The 27,313-nt window shown below is 37.2% G+C and overlaps 1 protein-coding gene across 1 annotated transcript; it reads left to right on the top strand.

Annotated features, from left to right (window-relative positions):
* Positions 1-417: 417 nt before the first annotated feature.
* Positions 418-25,842, top strand: dysf (dysfusion). The gene is made up of 11 exons (XM_068297264.1): positions 418-510; positions 2,455-2,865; positions 13,197-13,378; positions 16,613-16,689; positions 18,516-18,605; positions 20,543-20,851; positions 23,492-23,676; positions 23,744-23,850; positions 23,929-24,082; positions 24,157-25,376; positions 25,633-25,842. The coding sequence occupies exons 2-11, from the start codon at positions 2,489-2,491 to the stop codon at positions 25,644-25,646; spliced, it is 2,715 nt and encodes a 904-aa protein (XP_068153365.1). The 5' UTR covers positions 418-510; positions 2,455-2,488; the 3' UTR covers positions 25,647-25,842.
* The last annotated feature ends 1,471 nt before the right edge of the window (positions 25,843-27,313 follow it).

The raw sequence follows: 27,313 nt of genomic DNA on the forward strand, positions 1-27,313 counted from the left end.
ATTATAGCCCAAAGAGTGAAAAAAAAGAAATACCATTAAGCCGTCGGTGTTCGGATACGCGAGTGAGAGTTTTGAGTTTAAGTGATGATAATGATTCTGGTTCTGAATCTAATTCAGATAACCCCATTAAGTGGATAATGTGTGCGTCATTGGGCCAAGTCGATTTGATTTGCAAATTTTAGTTTCGACAAATAATATAAAGGAAAATTTACGAATTAAGCCTCCGGTCATAAATCTCCAGTGTTGAATATGCAAAACAAGAAATCCAACAACAAATTACAAATACATATATATAGTAATTATTCATTATAATAAAATCATTTTAGTATTGTGCAACAAAAAAAAAAAAAAAAATAAGAAAAGAAAAACCGCTTACAAGTTCAAGCCAAGAAAAGTTATACAACAAAGTGTCAAAGCATTGTGTCAAGATAATAAGTAATATTAATTTCAATAAATTATCAAATGGATATCGCAAATGAAATCTTTGTATAAAGTATAAAAAGCAAAAAGGTAAGCTAAGCCCAAAGCCACCAAGGTTTTAGTTTTCTGCACCCGCACCCCAATTTTATGATTAACTTTTGATAGAAATCAAATAACAAAATACTTAAAAGCCCAAGCCATGAATAAAAAACTCTGTAGACTCCACAAGAAAAACATTATAAGAGGGGGGAGGAAGAGAAGCCCAAAAAAACTATATACTGAAATCATTATATGTTTGTATGTATGAATGTCTGTAAATGTAGATCTCGGGCGTTCTTCATTTCATTCAATGACTTTTTGGTGGTCCCTATTCAAACAACTCCAAACAAATTCGAGCATCAAGTCGATGGCCCTCCAAACGTCAACTCGAACAAATTTTTCACTCTGTGATGATAAGTTCACTTGACAATGAGTTGCAACAAACCCCAACGAGCCAACGAGTCAACCAGAGTCAACCAAAGATGGCCGAACCATCCATCCATCCATCCACTGCCATAGCCGGTAGTAAATATTGAAGTAGAAAATTTGAAATTCATTTACAAAACTAATTTCAATTGTTGCATTTGAATGAGTAAACATTGTGTACATATACTATAAAAAATAAATAAAGAAAAGAAGAACTCATTGAAAGTGTATTGAGATTTTTCTCTTGGCGCCAGCCCAAGTGCTATAGAAAACCTTTTTCATATCTTCTTCTTCTTAGACCTTAAAGGAAAGTGATAGTTTTTGTTTGGAAACTTTTTGAACTAGGTTAAGCTAGGAATCTCCTAGAATTGAATGGATTTAGAAAAACTGAATTAAAAGTTACTCCTTAGCAACTAATATATATAAACTTTTATGAGATATAAACCCGACTTTATTTATTTAACTTTAGAGATCATTTGGTAGTTAATTTTTCCTTAGAACATTTCAAGTGAGATTAAACTTAACTATTAGGAAAACGAATTCCCTTTAAAAGCAAATTATTTGAGAGAAACATTTCACAAAATATAAGAAATATTTAAATAAAAGTTCGTTTCTAATGCAAAAATTTTAATTTTTGTTTTCAATTGGTTATATTTTTATCTTTTGCTTTGAGAAAACATAAAAATTTTAAGTAGATTTCTTATGAACTACAAAAAATGCATGGTTTTCCACTAACACAAAGAAAATATTCTACCAAATTGATTACCAAGTAATTTCATTTAGTTGATTTTCTTGTGGCTTCCTTCTCTATAAAAAAAATGTACTTAAATTCTTTTAACTTTGAGTTATTTGCTTTTGACTTTGCCAATTGAAACTAAACAATTAAACCATACAATAACAATTTTTCAAGTTATTATTGTTTTTAGTCAAATTTTGTTACATCATTAGATCAAATATTATCGACACATGGTTATATATGGTTACCCTTGAGTAGTTTGTAAGTACATACGTCTTATGGACGTAAGGCATTTCATTAACCTCTGGTTTACTTGTGTGTGTGTAGCCGGAGTTAACCCAAAGCCGAAATCAGAAAATCATAATGTCATAAATCATTTTTTTCCCCCGCTTATGCAATCAAACACTCATACATACACACAAACTGCCAATTCATCAAGGAAAGGGGTATTTCAACAGATCAATTGTTCAAATAGTCTGTAGATAACAATGCAAATCAGTTCTTTAGAGTCACTCTCCGCCTCAGACTATATATCCATCTCTATCGTTAACCTCTATCCTATTTCTATTCCTCAGTGGCTTTTCTTCAAAACAATATACACAAATTTTTGGGCTATTTTCTGCCTTGAAAATGAAACTAATCAACAGTTGTTGGTGTTGTTTCGTTTCATTAGCAAATAAGTAAAAGAGTCTGCAGACTTTCATTAAGATCTATATACTGATTGATATTTGTTATTATTTATGATGGGCAAACAGACGTGACAAAACACATTATAGACATCCAAAAATGGCAGTGTCATCATTTGTATAACTTCTATCATTTTTTTTTGTTAGAATCATTTGACCAAATATTTGAGCACGTGCAAAAATGTATGCGGATAATAAACGTGGCCTAGATAAGGTAACTGGACCGCCAGTCCATGCCCTGCAACAGCAACAACAACAACAGCAGCAGCAGCAACATCATCATGTATTGCAATTGCAACAGCAACATTTACAGCAACAGCAGCAACATCAGCAACAACATCAGCAACAACATCATCATTTACAACATTTACAACATACGCATCATAATTTTCAACAAATTGAATCGCCAACATTGTCACAGCAACAACATTTGCCGGCACCTCATCAGCAACAGCAGCAGCAACAGCAGCAGCAGCAACAACAGCAGCAACATCAGCAACAACAACAGCAGCAGCAGCAACAGGCGAGTCAGCAACAGACAGCCGGCATGTTTACAAGGTAAGTTCTTAGCGCCTACAGACCTTATCAACCAACCGTCTGCCCCCTCCCCCTCCCCATTTTATTCTTGGCCCATAGTACGCATCAAAAACTGCGCAAAACATGCAAACTTTTAATTTCAATTTGTCAATTCGAATTTGAAATACGAGACCAAGTTCTCACTTAACCGTACGTCCACACACACACACATATGTACATAGGTATGTGTCTTTTAGCTCCTTTCAATTTCTGAGCAGGGATTTCTGTTTTCTTTTCTTTTTCATTTGACTCCTTCTTCTCTTTTTTTCTTGAAATGTTTTGGTTTTATTTTGAATTCGTTTTCGTCGTTTTGTTTCGTTTCATTCTTGACTCTCGGCTCAGCTCTGCTGCCGGTTTTAATGGCCTCTTGTATTGGCAACTTGTAGTTCGCATTTATCTGGCTCTCGTAATCTTTAAGTTGTCTGTCCATTTGTCGCTCTGCCATGCGTACCCACAGCGCCAATTCGCTTAGCCAAACCAAAAAACCGAGAAAAAAGCAGTAGAAGACAGAATGCTAGCTAACTGCTACCCAAAGAGATGCTGTGCCATTTTATTTAGCTCCAATTAATTAGTGCTTCAAATGTTTTGCCATAAGTTAAACCCGCACAGTGCGCGATTGACATTACCACATTGCCAATCGCGACGACAACAGCCACCAACCTCCAAGCACCACCACAACCACGATGGACCCGCAAAAAACGAGACAACAGCAGAAACAAAAAAAAAAAAAAACAAAAAAGGCGTCTCCGGGACAAACAGACAACGATGCCAAAAGTTAGGCACATCTTTTGGCTGGCTGCCGTTGCTTCTGAAATGTGTAAAACTCACGTGTGATGTTGTTGATGGCTTTGCTCTTTGTTCTTTTCTCCAGTATTTTTTTCCTGTTCGTCTTTTTTGGTATGTCTTTTCTGTGTGGGTGAAGATTGTGTCGGGTTGGCTCTTCTTGGTTGGTTGCTATTCCTTTCTGGTGGGTGTTGGGTCCAACGGAAGTCCACTTTTTAGGAAATTTAGAGCGAAACTAATGACAAGAGCTAGAGGCCACAGTAAAGTGACAAATAAGCAGAAGCAGAAGCATTTTATTTGAAACTTTTAAGATAATATCATTATGTGATGAGATCATTTAGATGACGTCGTCACTTCTTTTCAAAGACAGTTGATGATCACTTATTATCTTTTTGTTAGCCTATGAAACGAGGATGTTTAATTTTTATAATTTTAATAAGTAAAAGTAAAATCCTTTCTAGACAAACCTCTACTCCACACAAGGATGCAATTGCACAAGAAGCTTGGAGTCGCTGGTATTTTCCTGATTGGCCCCATCAAACGAGTTCCATTCAGTTTGATTAAATATCTTTTCTGAACCTTTCTCTTTTTGGAGTATAACATTTAAGTTCTTTAATGGATTAATTTTCTTAGATACATATATGTAAACCAGATAAAATAAGAAACTACACAATAATCTAGCCAGTGGCGGATCTATTGCTGTGAAATTAGGAAATATTTAACCCCAAAAGTATGCAATAAGCATACTTTTAAAAACATGAAGAAATTGAACATAAATTTTTGAAGCAAACATTGCTTACAGGTTGCAAGGCATACGAAAAGTTTGATATTTCTTGAAAACAATAAACACTTTTCCCGCCTATTGCATACTTTAAGGGGCAAAGTCTAATCATTTCATGTTTAAACTGGAAACCACTTTCGAAAGCATAATGAAAATTAACATGAATGAAAAATGGCTTTTGATTCTTACACAAAATCCAATGAAAACTTAACTTCATTCATGTCAAAAGATTTCTTTTATATAGACCCAAGGGCTAGCGATGAAGCTTTTTCAATTAGCATCTGAAATATTTCTTTGAAATGAACAAAAAAAAAATGTTGGATCTTTCTTTTCCCCCCAAAAAAGTTAAGTTAATTGTTAAAAAGGCAAACACGCGCGCGCTTTACTCTAATTTTTTTCTTCTTCTGAGCACGCGCTTTGTCAGCCTCTACACACAAACTTACGCACACTCACACAGACACACAAACACTGTAATGTTTAAATAGTAAAAGAAGAAGAAAACCCAACGATTTCTATAAATATTTTCTTGGCTTGGCGTTAAGTAAACCACAAATACCAACAACACGCTCTCCCACCTTGGGCACCAACGGCCGAACCGTTAAACAACGAAAACTATATCAATATGCTCTAAATAATAAATTACACTAATTAAAACCAAGAAAATTTTAACACATATACCAGGTACCGGCAGGTAGCCAACAGGCAGGCAGCGAGTCAATAACCAAACTAAAAATCAACAAGAAACCGCGAACCAGTTCAAATAGGAAGAAAGATCTAATACCAATATGTAAAAGCAAAGTCAAGGAAAAGCCACCAAGTCAGGCAAAAGGGCACTGAGAAAACTCTTCATTTTTTTCTTTTCTTTTCTTTTTCTTAAGTGAAACTAACCGAAACCGTTGCGTATTGTTGAATATGGTTGAATGCTGTCCGAACTGACTGAACTATGGTGTTAATTTTGGCAATTAGCATTGGCCGCAGATACACATTTCGTATTCGTATCTGTATCTGTATCTGTAACATTGCAGCCTCTCATCATCATCAACAGCAACAGCAGCATTTTATGCTGCTAATTTCATTAACACATTCTGTATATGCCATACAACGGACATCGAGGGGGGAACGGGGGCAGCAAAAGAAACACAGAATGCCAATGCCGGGCGGCAAAGTAATATTTACTTCGTTCATAGAAATATATAGTGCAGCAGCCAATAGTTCAGGTGAATTCTGTTGCACTAGATCAGCGAGAAATGTGTATCAACAACACTGAGAGAAAATAATGCTAAACCGTTGACTGTAACAGCAACTAAAAGTTATAAAAAATGCGATATTATCTTGCTTTGATTTGCAGAAGACCTATAAAACTATTTTTGGCAATGGATTTAGAAAGTTTAAAGCATATAATAAATGGAAGAGTTTTAATTAAGTTTTAAAAGAATAAAAATTATGAAAATTATGGTAAAATTTTGCCATGATTTATAGAAAGTAAAGAAAAATCCTTTTGTTCCTAGAATTTTCCTCTAAAACTTAAGAAAGTTTTAGGAAAAATGTTTTTCCTTTATTTTGTGACAAATATGGAGTCTATTTTTAGATAAAATTTATAAAAACAAGCCCATTAATTTCAATTGACAAAGTCTCTTGAATTTTTCTCTCTGTAGGAGTGCTTTGCCTGATCTCTAATTGGTTAAAATAATATTTGGCGACGCGCGACGAAAGAAATTTTTGTTTTTTTGACCTATGACTAGGCACATTGTGGCCCCATTCGGTTTGGTTTGGCTTGGAGAAAAGGAACGGTAGCTCCACCACCGCCTCCACCACTTTGAGGAACTTCTTAAAGTGCCTTGAAGGCCTAAAAAATTATATTTGTTGCGGCATCCTTGTGCTAATTGCCTGCCGGTAAAGTGCAGCAGCCAAACAGCCAGCAAACCATCAATCCCAAAACAGTTCCAGAGCCCAAGTCCAGGCATAGTTGGGTAATTTCTTGGCCAAGCCACCGCCGGGCAAAATATATGTAGAAGAGAAGAAAGAGTAAGGGAGATAGAAAGAGAGAGAAAGAGAATTCAAGTCATGGGAAAATTTCCGTACACACACAATTTGGGGTTTGGCTTACGCTCAGCAGCAGCAGCTACAGCAGCAACAACAACAACAACAACGAGAAAAAAAGTCAGTTTCGCACGCAAATTAAGATAATCGAAAGCAAATGCAGCAACGGTAGCAACTCTTTCGATGGTTAGGCTCTGTCAAGAAGAGAAACAAAAACAAAAACGGGTTTAGTACCCGGTAGCAACAAATCATAAAAATATGAAAAATTATGCGGCGGCGTCGGTGGCGGTGGCAAATGACGATCTCAAGATGCTGCTGAGATGCTCTGATGTGGTTGTTGTTGCTGCTACTGATGACGACGTCGTCGTCGTCGTTGTTGTCGAAGTGTGCTTTTGGCAGTCCATCATTAAATTGTGGCTAAGATTCCAATCAAATATACCAGAGCAACAGCAGCAGCAACAACAACAACAACAACATCATTATCATTATCATCATCATCCTCATCATCACAGGATCGGAATCGGGATCGAGAGCAAATCCATCGAACGGTAGCAACTTGATTTCTTTTTTACTGCTGCGGTTATTCTTGGTTGTTTGTGGCTTCGCTTTTTTAGAAATATGCGTCAAAATCAACACAGAAGCCAAGTAGCAATCGGACTGGCTTACTAACTGACTGACTGGCTGGTTTTATGCGTTTTTGAAGGCTTTAAATTACACGTATACGAGAGTTATGCGAATGCATAAGCAATTCATAAGATTAATTAACTAATTGCAGGCATTTGGCAAATCAGCAACGAATTTTCACTGCATAACAGAAATTGGATTTCCAAGAATATGGCAGAGAAATATTATAAATGGATTATAGCTCATACTTTGAATACATATAATTGGAACATTTATAGCCATAATAATTGTCCATTTTACATTTAATTACTATCCAAACCTTTAAGTTATGTACATTTTATATTATCTTATCAACTTAAGAGATATGTATGTATATATGAGCCATTATAAATTTAATATATGTACTTATGGCATATCAATTTGATATATGTACTTATGGCATATCACTTCAAGGATAAGTTCTGATCCAATACTAAATATAGGAAAGATTTGTAGAGTTTAAAATTATAGTAATTGAGATTTTGAGGATCTACAAGAACTATAATCATGATTATGTACTGAATTTTAGTTACTATTTCAAATTTCAGACATTTTTTCAAACTTCAAACTTAGAGAAATTGAAGTTTTTCTGCAACAAAATTGATTTAATGAATATTTTCTACATATTTTGTCTATTATATCATTTATTTGTCAGTTGTTGGAAATGCTTTACTTAAGTAAAGTCTCTCTTAGTCCAGTCTTGCGTAAATCGTTGTTAATTTCATCACAAAAAGTTGTGCCAAAACCAAATTTCTAATACAAATTACGTTTGAAATCCTGGCAAATGCTACGCAATGTGAATATATGCCCAGCAGCCGCCCAGAAACACACACATATACACACACACACACACCTCCTTGGGGGCAAAATCTTTGCCACGGTCTTGGCCTGCTATATAATTTGGTTAAACTCCGCAGCCGGCCGAGCACCCCATGGTTATTAGATGGCCAACATAAGCGAGTGTTTCGTTGGTTTTTTTGTTTTTTATCTTTTTGGCCTTTTTGTGCATTTGTGTTACTTTTTTTTCTCTGTTGTTTAGTTTTTTGCTTGCAAAACGTCGCCGGGTCTCCCTGGTCTCGATGATAATCTGTCTGAGTGTTTGTGTGAATCGGCGCAGCGGTGGCAAGGTATCGATTACCGCCACCGACTTACGCAGAATACAATAAGGCACCACTCCCAGCACCAGCACCGCCACCGCCAAACAAGTGTGTGTGTGTGTGTGTGTGGAGGGGGGAGGAGAGTCTTCCAAAAAATTCCAGGAATCAAGGAAAGAAAAAGAATTCTGCACCATTGTGCGGCGCCTGGCAATTAATTTGAGTAGAAAGAGAAAGAACTTGGCGTGGGTTCAGTTGGAAATGTGCAGTTTAGGGTTACCCAAAGTCCACTCTCTGATGGGCAGTTTGAAGTCTGCCCATTTTGCACTATTTTTCCGACAGAGAAATCATTAGAGGGTTTGCCTCGCAGTGCTGGGCAAAGTATATCGTGGGAATATGGCAAATAAACTTGCCTAAATTACACACACACACACACAGAGAGAGAGAGAGAAGGAGAGAGAGACAGATCTGGTCTAGGCGCTCCAGGAAAAAGTGCAATAAAAATTTGCGCAAATTTCGTGTTTCTTTTGGCCTGCAATTGCTATTGACTGAAGTTTGCAGTTAGAGTTGGAGTTGTAGCTGAAGCTAGAGATTTAGGTTTTTCAGTTCAGAGCCAGGGCCGGACTGACGCCTCTCCTGTTGTTGCATATTGAAACTTTAGAGTTTTAGATTGATATGTGGCTCGAAGCGCTTGAGACTTGAACGGACTTCATTGGTGATTTATTTGCTGCAGCATTTTTTACGATGGCGCTGAGACCCAAGATGGACCAATAAAATTGGCTTAGGCATTTAAAATCGATTTAAGTTAATAGTTTTTCCCATTATCTGTACTATCCAATGTCTTAGTGCATGAGTGCGTATACGTTGCGTGCATGTGTGTGTGTGTCTGTGAGGGTGTGTGTCTGTGTGGTTTATGTGCTAATTAGTGCCAGAGTAAAGTGGAGATCCTCAATAGGCAGAAATCTTTCAGATCATCATTATCCTCTCTTGCCTAATTTCTGTAGAGCACGTTAACTTGTCTCTTGGTCGGATTTTTTTGTTTCGACGGCAGATATCTTTCCTCTAGTCAAGCAAACTGCAGACCAAGTAGTCTCTTTTTTTTTTTTTTTTGATTAAGATCTCTTTGAGTGAGAGGAGCCAAGCCAAAGGAAACTAAGCACAACTTACCACAACGTAGATTAAACATGGTGAGGAAGCCACCGCCTCCACCTCCACCTTCAACTTCATCATCGAGTTCGAGTTCGAGTTCGGCTTGGTCCGGCTACTCTCTGACTCTCTGACGCCTCGCTAAGAATCGTGTTTATGCTTTTAATTAGCAACAACAACTTGTACAGTAGTTGCAACAACAGAAGCAACAACAGCGGCAACTGCAACAAGTTGCTGCTGCTGCTGCTGCTGCTACTTAGTGCAGATTTCAAGGTAGCGATAGATATATTAAGAAATGTTGACATGTCTCGCTCACTCAGATAAATTTTGATGTAGATTACAACAAGATGTGCGGGCGTTCGGAGCCGCCCTCTTCTCAGCCTCCACCCACACCCTCTCCGCCACCCAAAAACTCTGAGATAAATCTCTTTTCCCTGTTTATTTTTGTTGAGGCCATTAACACGTTTTGAGCGTTTTTTTTTCCCCATTTTTTTTTTGGCATGCATTACGAAAGGATGATGGCATTATCATATCATCGCTCTGACCACTGGCATCTTGTTTATGATAAATATTTGAGAAACTTATTAATTATGCCACAAATAGGCAAAATGTGCCAAGCATCGTCCAAAGATTTTGTACATAGATTGAACGATATGATATGGTGGCTCCTCTTAAAAAAAGGTATTTTTAATATAGCTAATTGGGAAAATGCTTTTAACAAGCGTGTCTAAGATGAAAATGATATTGGCCAAAAGGTTCATTTCGTGTGAGAAATATTCCTTGAATTTCTCTCATCCAACCAAAAAAAAAAAAAAGAAACACAACCTTTATTTATTAAGCAATATTTAGCTAAAGAGAGAGACGTCAATGAAGTGCTCATGATTTTGCAATAGTAAATAAAATTTATGTGGAATGTAAATTTGTTTCGACTTGAAGCATTATAAATTGAACAACAATTTATTGTGTCTTTGAATAGACAATATGACAATAATGTTGTCTTTCGTAATATAATATTCAAAATCAAACGATTAAATCACATTTCAAATGATTTAAAGCTTTATTGAACTTAAGAATTAATCGAATGTACATTTGTATACCTATACAATTTAAGATTTTGATAGGAAATCATTTATAAGCCCATTTAAAGAATGTTTTAGGTTTCTAGTAAGGATTTAAGCAAATATTTTAAAGAACTTTATGTTATATGTATACATTTTATATCATTTCATTGATGGTTATATTAAGCTTAAAGCCAAAGTTTGTTATAAAATATTAGATAAAATTAGCAACTATGTTTTACCATTATTGCCCAAGAAAAACTGGAATGGAAAAACCTTACTTAGATGTTATATAATGAAACATTTTTACCATTTCAACTGAAAGTTTGAGTTCTTGCCAGTTAAATTTAGTGCAAACTTTCGAATGACTTAGAATGAAATGAAAGAATGAGTGAAATTTGGAATGAATTCGTTTTTTTTTAACAGTAGACCACAAATTTACACAAATTTACACTAACTCATCAAAGAAAATGACCGACTGGTTTTGGCCAAAATTTGTCATCGTAAAGGAAAAAAAAAACTTGTGAAAGGCCTAAGATTTCTGTGGAAATGACATTAATTAATCTAGAATTGAATACAATTAACAAATTCGTGCCAACAGATGTTGCGGCCCTTCACTAAGAGTTCAACCCACCAGCAACATGAATTCCACACCCACTCAGCCCCTTTAGACGTAACATGTGTGGCTTTTGAGTGTCCGACCAACCAAAAAGTCTGTCTCAACTATCACCGCATTTAAATCAATATACATTTTAATTGTACAAATCACCTTGACTTAATTCTACCTCTCTGATATGTGTGTGTGTGTGTGTCCGTGTGTGAGCCTCTCAATTCTGTGTTCTATTATGGCCGGCTTTAGCTGGTTATGCTGTGAATTTGCCGCCGCCAGGTTTCCCCCAGTATGGCCAGAAGGCATGTAGTCAACTTGGCCTATCGAAACAAAATCTGGAGCCCCTTTTGGCCATGGCAACAATATACATACATACATATATTGGATGGATGGTTGGTTTCGTTAGCTGGTTCAGTTGCATGTGGCAAGCGTTTTGTATGCTATGTTATGTTGTATTTTGAGTTGCATGCAACCACTACTCACAGTCACTAGTGGGGAGAATACATGTGTGTGATTGTTTTAAATGTTAACATGGCCATTTAGAGGCAATAACAGCGGCAAAATGGCAGACAATCGACATCTCCAAAGTCTCTGAGAAAGCCATAAAGGCGCGGGCACTTGCTGTTATTACAACAATATTACCAATATTTATCAAAAGTCAGCAAGCATTCTGTGCCTTCCCCTTTGGAACTGCCCCTACTCTAAAAGCCAGCATCAACAATGGCCAACTGTTGGCAACGTCAGCATAAATAAAATGCGCATACGCCGCGTGCGCCGCGTTGCCGCCGACGCTGCATAAAAAGACAAATTTATGATTTATGAATTCAACCTTGTAAATAATATGCTCACAAAACTACACACAGACACAGCTCACACACACTCATACACACACACATGCAACATGGACAATCTGCTAAACGTTTAAGCCGCTCGCCGGTCAATCGATTGAACAAACCAACTTGAGGCAACCAACCAGGCTAAGATGTAGACTTCGACTCCGTCTCTCCGACGACTCACTGACCAACCTACTTGCACAATTTTCCGCACAAGGCATGTGCATGCGGCAAGTGTGGCCCACATCAAGCTCTACCACCACCACCACTACAATAACAGCAACAACAACTAAGTGCTTGTTGTATGATTTTTAAATGCGCGATGAGTTATTTATGCATCGCTCTGGCGCTGGCGCTGGCTCTTTTGGTATGTGGCTAGCTGACTGCCCAGCAGCAAGCATCTTTAACCCATAGCAAGCACTATGGCTTAAAATTTAAACGAATTACGTAAAATCAAATTCTTTAAGCAAGTGGTTTTGACTAACTAAAGATACTCTCAATTATATGGACATCTTAATGAGAGTTTTTGAAGTTTTAAAGCTTTTAACTAAGACCCTTTAATTTAGAGTTGTAAATTATAATTTTAATTGTTATACCTTTAACTATAGTTAAATCAAGGATCAGACGTCGAGAAGCTTATGTTTATGTTATGTACATATGTTTTTTTACCAAGTTCTTTTTCTATCATATCAAAACAAACTAATTATACATATTTCGGATATTTATAGAATGCTTAAAACGGTTTCTGAAGTAAAATTTTAAGTAAAACCACAAAAGGCATTAGAAATTTTGAAAACTTCTTGGAAAACAACATTCTCCAGGAATGTCTCTCTGAAAACGAAAGCTTGTTTAAAATTCAAATTTTTCACCAACTATGGTACTGATCAAGATCTATAAGTTTTGACTACTTTTCAAGAGGTGTTTTAATATAGTTTTCTTTTTACTTTGAATGCGTCTGAATGTCACGTTTCCAACATTTTTCGATCTTTAGTTAATCTTGTAAATTGCCTTAGGGTTAAAGTGCTCCACCAATGAAGAAGAGTGGGGTAGATAGAGAAACAGACATAACACACTCCAAGACACAACCAAGATGCTGTGAAAACACATGCCCTGGTCATGCTGGCGGCTAACTGATATATTTATATGTAGTTACTATATGTTTGTGTGTTTTTCTTTTTGATTCTTGAGCTTATTAAGCTGTTAGCTGTGAACGTGATCATATATTCTAATTGTTTTTCTAGCCTTGTCTTCCGACTCCCTTTGCCCTAACAATGATATGTTGTTTCTTGTGTTCTTTTTTTGCAGATTCGATGCTAACAAATCCACAAAGGGCGCCTCGAAAATGCGACGCGATCTTATAAATGCGGAGATAGCCAATTTGCGGGATCTGTTGCCATTGCCACAATCGACACGGCAGCGACTCTCACAGCTGCAATTGATGGCATTGGTCTGTGTATATGTGAGGAAAGCCAACTATTTTCAACAAGGTAACAGCAAAAAAGCTTCATTACTATTACTAACAAAACTGCAACGACTAAAGCATACCCTGTATTCAAAATTACTGAATTTGGATGGAGATTTTAAAACAAAAAGTTGAAATCCTTAAATCCTTACAGAGTTTGTTAATTACTCTTTTCAGCTAACTCATCTTCAAGTCTTCCATGAAAAAGTTGACTCGTATTTTATTTGGATTTGCCTATTATTTCATTAACTCAATATGCTCTAGCCTTTTATTCATCCAGGGTATTCAAAATGTTTAGTTTTCCAGCGTTTTTTTTTTTTGTTTGTAGTTTTTTTTTTTTATGAATGCCTTTACATATGTATGTATATATGCAGCGTATAATTGGCAAAACGTTGATTGAATATGCATGAGTCACTGAGATAGAGAGAGAAATAGATGGAGATGACGGGTAAAAATGAAAATGGAAATTGTTGAAAATGGAGACCCACCGCCGTTGCCAAAAAAATATATATAAATATACGAAAATTTACAACAACCGCTAGTTGGGACTATGAAGTCAAAACATCATTCATATGTCTGTCTCTCTGGAAATTGTTTTTGGCCAAGTAATTGCCAAAGCGTCTAGGCACGCACCCCACAAAACGGCAACATGCCACAAACAGGCTGCAGTCAGCAGGAAGCAAAATCGAGGAGGAGGTGGATGACGATGGCAACTCTCCTACAATTCGCCAAGATCTCATCCTCTTTTAATGCTTTTGAGCGAGCTTAGGTCAATGCGCAACTGAACGAGATCGTTCGCTCTTTTTTTAGTTTCCTTTTCTTTTTTTTTTTTTTTTTGTGGATAATTACGAAAATTGTTTTTCAAATTAGCGTTGTGCGGTACAAAAAAAAAAAAAATAAACCCATAGATAACACACACACACACACCCATGAGATTCATGGGTCTGCGGCTGGCTGTCTCTTAACTTTCTGCTCGCATCTAAGCCAAAAGAAGAGGAGCCATGTGAACTGCTCAAACTGCTGCTGCAACTTCTCCTTCTCCCACAAAAGACTAGGCAATTTCACAATTGCAATGGTAACAACAGCAACAACAACAACAACAACCACCAACAACAGCAACATTTTGCCCTGGCATTGCTATAAATATTGCGATAAATCAAAATGTGCGATTTATGTGTTCTACAAATTGCAAAAAATTAAACTTAAGTACTGTGTTTTTTTTCTCCTTCTTCTTCCTTTTCTTCCTCTTCTCCTATTTTTTTTTTTTAAGTGTGAGAAATTGTCGGCGTTTGTTGGCTTGAGAGGTGTGTGTGTGTTTGTGTGTGTTGCTGGTGTTGTTGTTCATTGTCATTGCACCGTTTAAAAGCATTTATAATCACAAATTGTGTTAATATTAGCACGCCATATCGAAAGTCAAGCAGCCAGCCAGACAATTGCCGAAGTTCAATGGAATTGCTTACTTGCCATTGTGGGTGGGTGTGGCCTGGAATGGATCTGCTGCCTCCATAGGAAATTGAGTTTTCATAGACTCAAAACTATTTATAATATATGTATGTAGTTATGCCTATAAATATGTATGTACGTACATATGTTTGCATCAGGCATATTCATATGACTGATTATTGCCTGGCGGCATTCTCTAGTTCCATTTAGAAGTTCTATTTATAATAGTTAGTTGTTTGATTATATCTTAGTTGAAAGCTATTAGTATGCATGGTCGAAATTTGTTATCTACCTCATCAGACACCAAAATAAATATTAACTGGAAGTATGTAGTTTTTGAAAGATTAGGAAGTTTTAGAAGTAACTTTCTTTTATTCTAACATGAATACTTTAAGTATTTGAATTGATTCAGATCTCCTCCAACATTTTTGTTGATCTCCCAAAGATCTCCCTTTCTTGCTTAATTTTCATTAATTAGCTTTACTTGAAGTAGTTTTTACTTTTGATAAATAGTAATAATAAATTCAAATAGAATATTATTTTCAGAAAGAATAAAGGAACATCTGTAGAGCCTCTAATCCATTTTGCCTTTGTTTATAGACTAAAATTTCAGATAACAGTTTTATAAAAACTCTTAATAGTTCTTGTTAAGTTTACTTAAATGATAGACACTAATCAAACAATCAACTAATGACATTATTAAAAATATAAAGTGAGAATGATCAATTTCCAAACCAGAGTATAGTAGATAGAAGATCAATTGCAGTTAACTGATTTGATTTAAAGGCTTTTTGGGCAAACTTTTCTTTGTCTCAACAATTGCCCAACTAATAGAATTTTCAATGCAATGTTAACTCTATTTAGAAAATAATGTTCAACTGTTAATAGAGTTCAATTTGATAAACATTTCGACATGAACTTGATTGGCTTAGTTTAGGTGCAACTTTTATCCAACTTTCTGGCCCCAGTCACACCCATTTTGTAAGCAATTCTTTTATTTTAAACGAATTTCTTAGTATTTGTTGTAGATAATGTTAAAACAAGAGAAGGAAAACCACCAACGTAAATTTCTGACTGTATTCACGGCCTTTCCGTTCAAGTTCAATGAAATTACCAGTTGTTGCGGTGATTGTGGCTGCTGTTGTTGCTGCTGCCTGTTGCTGCTGTTGCTGCCTGTTGCTGGGGTAGTTGCCTTTTTTGCCAGGTGCGGGAGTATCTCGTAGTGTTTTAAAAATAATTGATCTTGATGCTGGCTTTGGCTTGGCTTGGCTTTGCTTTGGCTGCAGCTGCAAACAACAAAAAAAAAAAAAAACCTAGCAATTGCTCTCGGTACGATTGCTGGCCTGATGATGTTGCTGTTGATGCGGCTGCTGCTGCTGCTGCTGCTCCGTCTTCTCCATCTCTGTCTCAGACACAGTGACAATGACACATTTTCTTTTTCTGATTCACTTGTTTTTGTAAGGCAACAACAACAACAACAACAAATACAAATAAAACAACTATCGTAGCCGTAATCGTCGCCGCTCATTGTATGTAGAATATAATCAATGAATTTACAATCATTTTGTATCTAACAATTGCCGTCAGAGACCAAGTGTATTATTAGCAGATAGTTTTTTAATTAGCTTTGATTTGTTTTAAGTAATTTTTTTTTGCATACCAATTATATAGCCATGGGAAAAACTCATATACATATTATCCATTTACCGAGTATTTTAGGCGGATGTTTCGATTAAGGCGCGCCAGTGAAAGGTTACGATTTTTACAAATTAATATAATTAACATTTTTGTCTGTTTTGTTTTGTTACTTTTGCAGTTTTCAAGCGGCATAATGCTATGCATCATCATCATCATCACCATCAGACAGCAACACCAAATATTGGCTTCTCAAAGGTAAGCAAAAGTTGCAAATAATATAATTAGGGAATAATAATTGGAAAATGGGAAAGTTTGTGTCTCTGAAAATTGGTATTCATTCCTATTAAGGACATTAATAATGACTGAATCGAAGAGTCTAGGATTGTTGTGACAGCCGATCAACTAATTGCCAAATAAATATGTATAAAGACACCCCCCACTTACTTCCTGATGACACTTTGATGATTAGGCCCAGTGAATTTCTCAATTTAAGCAATCGCAAATGACAACTCAACTAGTGAAGCTTGAAAGTTCCCGGGAAAAAACAACTCTATTAATGCCACAAACAGAAAAACCAAAAAAAAAAAAAAAAAACTCAAACAACCAACAAAATAAAGGAAGGCATATCATAAGTCAGAAATCATTTAGCCGCCGCCACTTGCTGGGCCAAAAAAAAAACTAAGAGGAAATCAACGAAACTGGGAAAGGAAAACAATAAATGCTGAACAGGAGCAAAAGCAGACAGTAGTCAGTCAAGAGAGTTGCCTTTTTGCCTGCCTGCCTGCCTGGCACTGACTGTCCCCACAACAGACTCTCAGATTGATCTACATACCTGTGTGCACACTCGTGACTGAATTAAATATAACCATAGTCATACTGAGGTTTTCTTCACCCACTTCGCCTTCTCCCTCGTCTCCATCTCCTCCCCTCCCGCTATCTTTCTCTCTTCCACTGTCACTACTCTTTGGTTGTCATCTCGCCTCGACGTATGTGATAGGTCTGTTTTGGGCTAACAATTTATTAGTGCGCAGACGCGAAAATGAATTTGCATTTCCAACACAAATAGCCAAAGCTCTTTTTTTTTGGTTTTTTATAGAGGGTGCTCACATAAAATAGTTGTCTTGTGGTGCCGAGAAGATCATTTTGTAAATTGGTTGTAGATTGTTGAAATAAGAAACTAACTTGAAAGAATCTGCAATTAAGGGATAAGCCAAAGTGATAAAATAAGTCTATTAAATTCAACCATTAGGTTAAAGAGAGTTTAATTAAATACTTTTCATTACTAATGAAATGGATAATTGAAATAAAAAGCCATGTTTTGCGACTTTTCTAATATTTTTAACTAAATAAAACAAACTTTTAAAGAATTTAGAGAGTGACAGAGAGAGAAACATCGAGATTATGGAACGATTTCTTAAGCAAAATCTGCTAAAAAGTTTGTGACTTCAAAGAAAAAAGTTTAATAAACTTATTTTTGTAAAATATATGAAAGAAAAGAGCTTGTAAAAAGATTTCCCAAATAAAATATCAAAGTATTTGAATACAATTAAACAAAAACTAAGGGAATTACTACACAGCCAAAAATGTATAGTACAAACAAATTTGATCTTAATGTTAGTAAAGAGTTTTTATTAGTTAATGTATAGTCTTAAGATAGTCATTCTATTGAGATGATGTACCTTAAATTTTGTGGACGTAGCTTAAACAGTTTTTCACAATTTTGGATTGAAAATAAAGTCACATTTGCCATCTAATTAAAATTGACTTTACATCTCTTGGAGGCTTAGAAAGAGTCGTAGGTCTTGTAAAACTTTTGAATTGGCCGCAAAATCCGCAAAATTGAAGCCCATTGATTAACTCAACTTAAGCCTTTTTTATTTCATACCTCAAGACAAAGGTACAGTTTATTTGCACTGTATACAAAGACTTTCGACTTCCTGATCCTAAACCCAGGTCAAATGTCAATCTATTATGATTAATTACTTGAATTTACATAAAATAATAAAGTATGTCCCCTCTAAACATTAATCTACAAAAAGACTCCCTCTATTAATATGGTTTTTGCTTTTACTTCGTTGCAGGCACTTTCTGGCTTCTTGATGATGCTCACACAGAATGGCAAATTGCTCTATATATCGGATAATGCTGCCGAATACTTGGGTCATTCGATGGTAAGTTCCAAAAATTAGAAAAACAAAAGAGAGAAGAAAATCTCAAATGAGCTTGTGGTGAGAAGAAGAAGGGTGTAAGGGGCTTAGGAAAAATTGTTGCAAACATTTGATACAAATCTCTGACAAGCGACAACAGGCAACTGGCGATAGCGATGCCTGTCGTAGTAGTAGTCTACGACGTCGTCGTCGTCGTCGTCGTCAGTAAGTACTTGTCATAGAGCCAAATAGCTGCAGCAGCTACAGTAACAACAGCAACAACCACAATAGCAACATATTTGTTGCAGTTTTCCTTGTAGTTGCTGTTGCTGTTGTTGTTGTTGTTGCTGTGGCTGCTCCCGTTGACAAGTCTCAGCAAATGTCTTAGAGACTCGATTCATTGAGCGAGCTTACATAAATCTGCAGCTTGTACTACAAAACAGAAAAGTTCCTTAAAAACAGTTTAAGAGACTTTGTTGTTGCTGTTGTTACCAGTTTTGTTTTATAGCACGTTTACGTTGCTTAAATAGCAAGGTTATATATATATAATCCCATATCTATCTATATATGTATATATATACCTTATATCGTGGCCTTTCACTTTGCATTTAAAGCACAGTTAAAATAAAACGGCATGAAAAATACAACAACAACAAATGCAACTCACAATTCTGCACATGTGACATATCTCAATGTTGCACATTAGCCAACTCGTACTTGAAACCAACAGTTAGGCTATTCATCTAAACTCAAAAAAGCATGAATAAAAATGATTGTTAAAAGGAACGCATTATTTCTCAATTGCTGCCGATGTGACTAATGTGGCTAATACTTGGTTTGATTACAATTTAAAAGCATCTCTGATGAGACTCTCTCAATTAGTCATATTTGTTAATGATGTGTCAAATCGCTTTGTCTTACATACGCTATCGCTTTTCCTTGTCAATTTTTTTTTTGCTGGTTACTTGGGGAGATGCTGTTGCAGCAATTGCAGCCAGTTGGCCATTTATGTCATGATATTTTTTTTCTTTTGCTTTTTTTTGTTGACAATTATGGCCAGAGTTAAGCTTGAGAGACGACAGGGGAGGACAGGTTGAAGAGTGGGAGTTAGGAGGAGAGAGAGAGAGAATGAGAGATCGAGCCGATCCGCTTCCAATTTATAATGCCATGTTGTTGCTGTTGTAATTTATTTATGGCCGCTGTCGCTACATGACACATGACAATGGCAACTTGTTATGGGAATATGCAAAAATCGAATTGGAATTATGATGCCCAAAACAACAGCAGCAGCCAACAAGAAAAGCAGCAACAAAAAACAACAACAACAGCAACTATAGAAAGCCAGCAACAATGTTGAACCGCTCTATTGACATTTTTGGCAGTTTGTTAATTAACTTTACTTGCCGCTGCTGCTGCTGTTGTTGCTAACTAACTTTAGAGCTTTAGCCAGAGATCTTGCTCCTGCTCATGGTACAGAAATTAAAAGGTTGGGCAATCCACTTTTGGGCCTGTCCCTGTCGAGTCCATTTACAGCAGACACTGCACACTAACCATAGCCGTAATTATGCCAACACATGGCAAATCGTATGAAATTTATGAACTCCACAACTTGACCATTTAGTAGTAACTTGGCCAGCCAGACTGACTGCCTGCCTGCCAGCCTGCCCCTTGGTTTGTGGTGGGAGGCGTGTATGTCTCCTCTGTTTCCTGATAAGGCCCCATGCCACACAAAAGGCCAAAAGGCTGTCATGGCAAATGTCATGGTTGCCAATTGGATAGTAGGACCAGACCAACGCGTCAGACAGGGGCTTTGTAGGTGCAACTTTGTGTGGCATTACTTTATAGTTAGCGGGCATTAGTTAATCATAAAAGAATTCCATCAATTTGAAGTTTAACACGGATTCCTCTTGTACTTTCAATAACTGTTCAACTGACTCTCGTTTTATCTCTGTCATTTATAGGAGGATTTACTGATACATGGTGACTCCGTTTACGATATCATTGACAAACAGGATCACGCAACCATCCAAGCTGAACTTAATCGGAACGTGCCACCGCAACCAGGTGGTGGTGGTGCAACGACTGGTGTTGGTGGCACAACAAGCGGCAGCAATGTGGGCAGCAGCAGCGGAGGCGATTCAGCATCAAGCAATGGTGCCGGCAACGGCGCCTCCTCCTCATCCAGTCTGGAGGGTGAACATCGCATGTTTCTCTGTCGCATGAATGTTAGCCGCAATGCGCGACGGCAAATGCGTTTCGGTGATCAGAAGGTGAGTGAATCTCTGTAACTATGTGTGTGTATGTGTGTGTGTTTGTATGAGTAAGCGCGTGTAGTTCTCTGACAGAAATTGATGAATGAATCACCTCTCCACCAGAGAGGAGCACAGACAGATGGAGAGACGAAGTAAACCATGTTGCGTGTAACACTTGCGGGTAACAGGAATGAATTATGCATGAGATGGTAGATGGATGTGGTTGTTGTTGTTGTTGTTGTTGCTGGCTGTAGCTGTGGCTGCATGCGTATGTCTGGCAACCGGCTTGCTTGCTCTTGGTCATATGGTAGTCATAGTCCATATACAGATACATCTTGGCCAACTGAGTGTGGAGTTTATGCAGCTGACAAACGACGACAGTTGATGTGAAACGGGTGGGTGCCTGGCTTTTTGCTCTGATTGGCCGCCTCCAATGAACAAGATGATGATGATGATGTGAGAAAAAACCACCAGGCAAAATGAACAGAAAACAAAAAACGAAAAATATGTATACAATATGAAGTTGTCAGGCCTCGAGTCGTCGTCTGCTCCATCGTCTTCACAGCTCCATCTCGTCGTCAGGTTGAACAAGACAAGACCAAATCTGTCAACGTGTTGACAACAACAAAGCCAACGCGTTGGTTGTGCCTTGTTTGGCTGATCTTCATCATTATGATGATGGCGATGATGATGATGATGTGAATGTGCCCCCCGGCCAGCTACTGTATGGAGTCGTCACATATTGTGGGCGGTCGCTACACCTCACTCTCCATCTCCATCTCCCTCTCACTCTATCTTTCTCTCTCCCTCTGTCTTTGCGTCCATTTTTTTTTTTTTTGTTTAGATGTGTGCTGAAAATTATGGAGATAAAACCAGGCGTTGACAGTTGACTAAAAACGTTTTTAATTAAGTTGAAAGTTGGCAGTTTAATGAGGTGGCAGGAAGTTGTGTATTTGTTTGTAGTCTCTTCCCATGAGAGTGGATTATTAAATTAAGCAAGACTCACAAACTAAGCATAATGTTTTAAACTATTATGCAAACTACCAAAAGCAACTGAAAGCATTGAAAAAGATTAAGATTCCTTGTGTGATCCATTAAGTAGGCAACTCTTTCTTCAGAGGCAATTTAAGTTTATCTTAATGTAATCCATTGTAATTTTATTCATGATCCTTTACGTTTTTGTCCATGTCAGTAATCTGCAAGGTATGAAGTGCAGCAACCATTTAAGTATCCAGGGAGAGGGGAGGGAATCTTCGAAATGGTCGGACAATGGGGGTAAATCTTCAAAGTAACTAATTACTGACGTTTCTAACCCGAAAATCTACAACTTTTATCCGACTTACTCCCAAAGTATGTTCTAGATTCTGCCAGCAACTAGGCATATTAATAATTATTAAACAAAGTATGTTCTTTAGAGTTCGCTTTATTATTTCTTATTTAATTTTAAGGTCAACGAGGTTTACTTTGTCCAAAAGTATTCAAAAGAATTTGGGTTTTAGAAAGAACTAGTTAGAACTAAATTTTTCGTTCACTTTATTAAAGATTCGGAAAATGTATAAGAATAACAATTTTCAACAAGAACCAAGCAATACTAAATGCTTTGAGACCTTTACTTTTCTCTTGGCCTTTTTTATGGTTCATGAAAAAGGAATTTGATCAAGTTTTAACAATGTTAAGAGAGGGGACAAACAAACAAACAAAAAAAATCATTCATTTCCCAGCCTTGTCCAGGCTTAGGTAATCTCTTTGCATATGGCAAGACCCACATGAACTGCCAGCGATAACCCCGAAAACCAAATCTACTTACAACAGCACCAGAAACAAAAACCAAAGAAACCAACTGCAACTAATGCCGGGCGTACATTCACCAACAACAATCCCAATGCTAGTCTCAGTCAGTTCCAGTATACAATCCCAATCCCATGCTAAGGCTAAAAAGTATAGACTCTCGTTAATATGCAATAAAAATGGACCAATAAATAATTATGAATGAGGTCAGGCATAGTTCAGTTCCAGAGACAGCATAGACAAAAGAGACTAAGAGACAACAACTGCAGCAGCAACAGCAACAACAACAACAACAAGAGACGGCGACAGAGCAGTGGCGCCTGCACTCCAGTCTAAGGTCGTCTCATTTACCAAAAACCAATACCACAAACACAGGGAGACAGAGACAGGGGCCATCCAGACTGCATCTCTGCGTCATCGACGATTTGGAATCGGGATCCCGGGATCCGGGCGCTGCATTTGCATTTAAGCAGAAGACTCAGAAGAAGCAGCAGCGGCTCCAAAAAAACAAAAAACAAAATGCAATTGCAATGGAAAAAATAAATGCAGGCACGTTTTAATTGGGAGACAATGGCTGTGAGAGACCGAGAGAGAGAGAGAGAGAGAGAAACTGAAATTTAATGGAGTCTGGCATTTTTTTGTGAAACTGAGAAAACATTTCTGTGATTGCCTTTTTCAAATTATGGAATCAGAGTAAAATGTCTATTCAACATGGTCCCCCACCATGGGGAGGTGGCATACCATTACCAAAAATGGTCATAAAACCTCTGCGACTGCAATGGACTTCCTTTTTTTTTTTTGTTGTGCTTCGTGAGAGCCACCCGCAAATAATGCAAACACAAATGAGCCCTAAACAAATTCCTTTTACAGGTTGTCCTCGTCCAGGGTCATTATTTGTCATTCCTGCCCCTCTGTAGTCGCAACGAGCCCGTTTTTCTGGCCACCTGCACACCCATTGCCATGCCCGAGACTCGTGAATGTGTGGTTCAAGGTGCTACCAATGTGTTTACCACCATTCATTCAATGGATATGAAAATAGCCCACATCGATAAGAAGTAAGTGTTGTTAAGCAATTACAAATAATCGAAATTTTGTGTTAACATTTGCTTGCTCCTTTTGCAGTGGTGAATTTCATTTAGGCTATGATAAGGCAACGCTGCAAGGCACATCCTGGTACAATCTAATACATAGTGAAAACTTGCGAGAGGCTCAAAGCAAACATAGGCTAAGTAAGTCTCAGATAAGAGTAAAATGTATAATATGTTGTTCTTATTCCTCTCTTTCATTTCCAATCACCTATCCAATAGTCACACAATCCGAACAGGATCGCAGTTGCATCCTGCTAGTGCGCATGCAGCGCTCCAGCGGTGATTACACCTGGGTTCATGTGGTTCTACAAGTACGCGATAGTCCTGATTCGACACAACAGCCTGTTATAGTCTGTACAAATCAGGTGCTCAAGTAAGTTATTGAAGCGCCTATATATGTAATCCCCTTCCCTTCTTTTAAACACAACTTTTTCAACTTTTCTTTAGTGATCGGGAGGCTTCCATAATGTTGGCCAATTCCTGGCTATATCACTATTACACAGTGCAATCAAAAATACAGTTTGGCATGCCATTGGATAGTGGCATTCGTGTTCCACCGCCGAGTGCTAGCAATGCCAGTGGTTACTATAGTCCGCAGACGCAAGGTGGTTTGGGTGTGGGAGTGGGTGGTGTTGGCAGTGGAAATGGCTCAGTAGGTGGCGTAAGTGTATTTGGCACTCATCCACATGGACATCCGCATCATCATCATCATCATCACTATCACACAGTGGCCCATCATCCTCATCCTCACATGGGAGCCTATGGAGGTGTTTATCATCATGCCGAGGCCAATGGCGTTGAGCTTAAAGAGGATGCACAGCCATTGTTTAGCTTTCACGAGCCGGTGGATTATAGTCAAGTGAATGGTGGTGCTGGTGGTCCTGCAGTTGCATCTGCCCCTCAGAAGTCTCGCCAGACATCATCGACCCCGCCGCCGCCCAAGAAGCGAGCTAGAAATAAACTAGAACCGCTTTTCCTGCAAGCAGCTGAACGTTCTCCCGCAGCAGCCATAACACCGGAACCCGATTGTTATGCCCTGCATCCGCATTCCAATACAGCTGATGCCTCGGTCATCTATGCCACCATAGTGCCCACTCGTCCACGCTTGCCACCTCACAAGGCATTGCCACCGGATCCTGCAGATTTCATTGAGCAATGGAATCCCAGTCCACCGTGGTCGGAATCTGCTCAAAAGGCTTCCTTAGACAGTTTCAGTTCATCGCATGAACTGAGTCCCTGCATAACCACAACACCGCCAACTCCCACCAGTGCCACGCCCCATCAGGGTGGGATTGGTGGTACACAAGTGATAGGGCCAGCGTTTAGTTTTGAGTGGATGTCAGATCCTTTGGTGCCAGTGGCCTATCAACAATGGCCACCCAGTGGAGATCATCATCAGCATTTGTCCCAACATTTGGCAGCAGCTCAACACCAGCAACACCAACAGCAGCAACAACACCAGCAACATCATCAACAACAACACCAACAGCAACAGCAATATCATCACTTAACCCTACATAACATCAATGTCCACGTGGCAGGGGGATCTCTAATGCGTGCGACAGATTCCATTGATTCAACTGGATCCACATCTACAATTGTGACTTCAGTGGCTTTACCACTTGCCACGGGCCATACAGATGCCAGCGAACCGGTTGAGGATAGAGGTTAGTACAGATATTGGCACGATTGCGGTCAATTCGCATACTTATGCTAAGTAATTAAGCTGTGAAAACAATGGCATATCAAACTTAAAATTATTAATACACAAATCGACAACAAATATATGTCCATATGTATGTACATACATATATAGACGTATTTGTTGTTTTGATAAGAGTTTCCAATCGCAGCTTCCGCCACACATGCCACGCTTATGCTCAATTCGATTCCATCTTCTCTTGTCATCTCGTTTCTTTTCAGATTCCAAAAATTAGTGAACACAAAACAAAATATATAAAAAGCTTGGAAATGCCCAGGCGGAGAGCCCAGGTGATAATCACATTTAAATTAATTGCCACTTGTCATCTTAGCGTTTAAATTATTTTTTATCTCTAACAGAAACTGTATAACTAGTTTTTACCTACCAATATTGAGTACTACACTTTTCACTTATTTTTCCCCCGTCCTCCCCCTCCCCCTCTTGTATATGTGCAATTTGCGGAAAACTATGACAAAAAAAAATAGTTGAAAATTAGTTTTTGCTAGAGAGGAAGCCAGAGAGAAGCTCTATTAGCATTTTTATGGCATTTTTTATGAGTATTTTTTTTGCTGTATATGTATTTGTATTTTGTATTTTTTTGTAATATTATTTTGTCGACGTATCTCTAGGAAAATTAGGTTAATTATTTTATTTATGAAAACAAACAAATATTTATTGCTATTATTATTATTATTACCAATTATTATTGCTTTAACATTTGCCTATTGAATAAAAAAAAAAGACACACACACACAAAACAAAACAAAGCAAATATCATTTTAGTTAATAATTAAAACGACCGATTACAGGTAAGCAATTTGCAGTCAAATGATTCGAAAAACTCTAACTTTTCCATTAAGAATTTAACTACTGAAGAATATAGTTTAAGATTAGAAACTGGAAGGTCTTTAAACAAGATTTGACATAGTTTTATTAGAATAATTAAACAAAAAAAATAGTTTTCATAGGAAGAATCGGAATAAAAACTAAAAAAAAGATTGATATTTTGAGTAAACTTTGTGAGCTTCTTAAAAAAATAAATATCGATAAGCTTTTCAATTGATACTAATTAGATTCTAAGACTAAGAAAAGGTCAATTGTTCCAACAAAATACTTTTCAAATCGTTAGTAAACTGTCTTTGTGACTGAAAATATCAAAAATTTGACTAAAAGTTTTTTAAAATTCGTTAAACAATAACCTAAACCCTTCAAAGCTTAACCTTAGTAAAAATTTGAGTGAGTTTTTAAAATAATAATTATTGTTTTGCTTGGAACCAAAGTTCTTTAGTCCTTTATCACACCAAAAGAAGATTTCCTTTTAAAAAGTAAAGTCAAACTTTCTCTCTTTTAACTTTCAAAGAGAGAGTTTTCTTATTGTTAGACTATTCTTGTATTCCATAAAAATGTATTTGCATATTTAGATTTCTTTGCATTTAAAGAATTTATTAAATTTATTCCAATCCCGCTCGAATATTTTATAATTTAGTTCGACTTGTTGTAATATCTAAATTAACACTTGATCAACAAAGATTTTTGACCAAAAACTTAAAGTTAACTCATTTGCAAATGTAGGCAAGGGTATTTCGAAGTCCACCCCAAGTTAAATGAGTCCTAATTCGATTCGCTATTTAAGCCTGAATGGATAGGGTTAAATGCACCACCATTTCATTATGTTATTACTTTAGTTTTATGGCACAAAGTTAGTTGGTTCTTTATGTAATTTGATTTTATAATCGAATGATTTGTGTAGCCGATCTCAAGGTTACAACTGGTTGGACAATTTTTCAGTTATTTTTAGTAAAGTTTTATGATCTCATGAGGTTGTGGTAGTTGGCTTTTAATCAGTATATCAATTACCCATTTAATTGAATCATACAAAGCTAATTTCTATGCAAATTCAAG

Source organism: Drosophila tropicalis, unplaced genomic scaffold, assembly GCF_018151085.1.
Source record: "Drosophila tropicalis isolate 14030-0801.00 unplaced genomic scaffold, ASM1815108v1 contig_859, whole genome shotgun sequence".
Taxonomy (NCBI): domain Eukaryota; kingdom Metazoa; phylum Arthropoda; class Insecta; order Diptera; family Drosophilidae; genus Drosophila; species Drosophila tropicalis.

Bases quoted from the DNA above. Each gene is read 5' to 3' on its own strand.
- dysf (XM_068297264.1), top strand. From the start codon at position 2,489: ATGTATGCGGATAATAAACGTGGCCTAGATAAGGTAACTGGACCGCCA. The intron at 18,606-20,542 runs GTAAGTTCCAAA...TGTCATTTATAG, and splicing joins AATACTTGGGTCATTCGATG to GAGGATTTACTGATACATGG. The intron at 20,852-23,491 runs GTGAGTGAATCT...TTCCTTTTACAG, and splicing joins TGCGTTTCGGTGATCAGAAG to GTTGTCCTCGTCCAGGGTCA.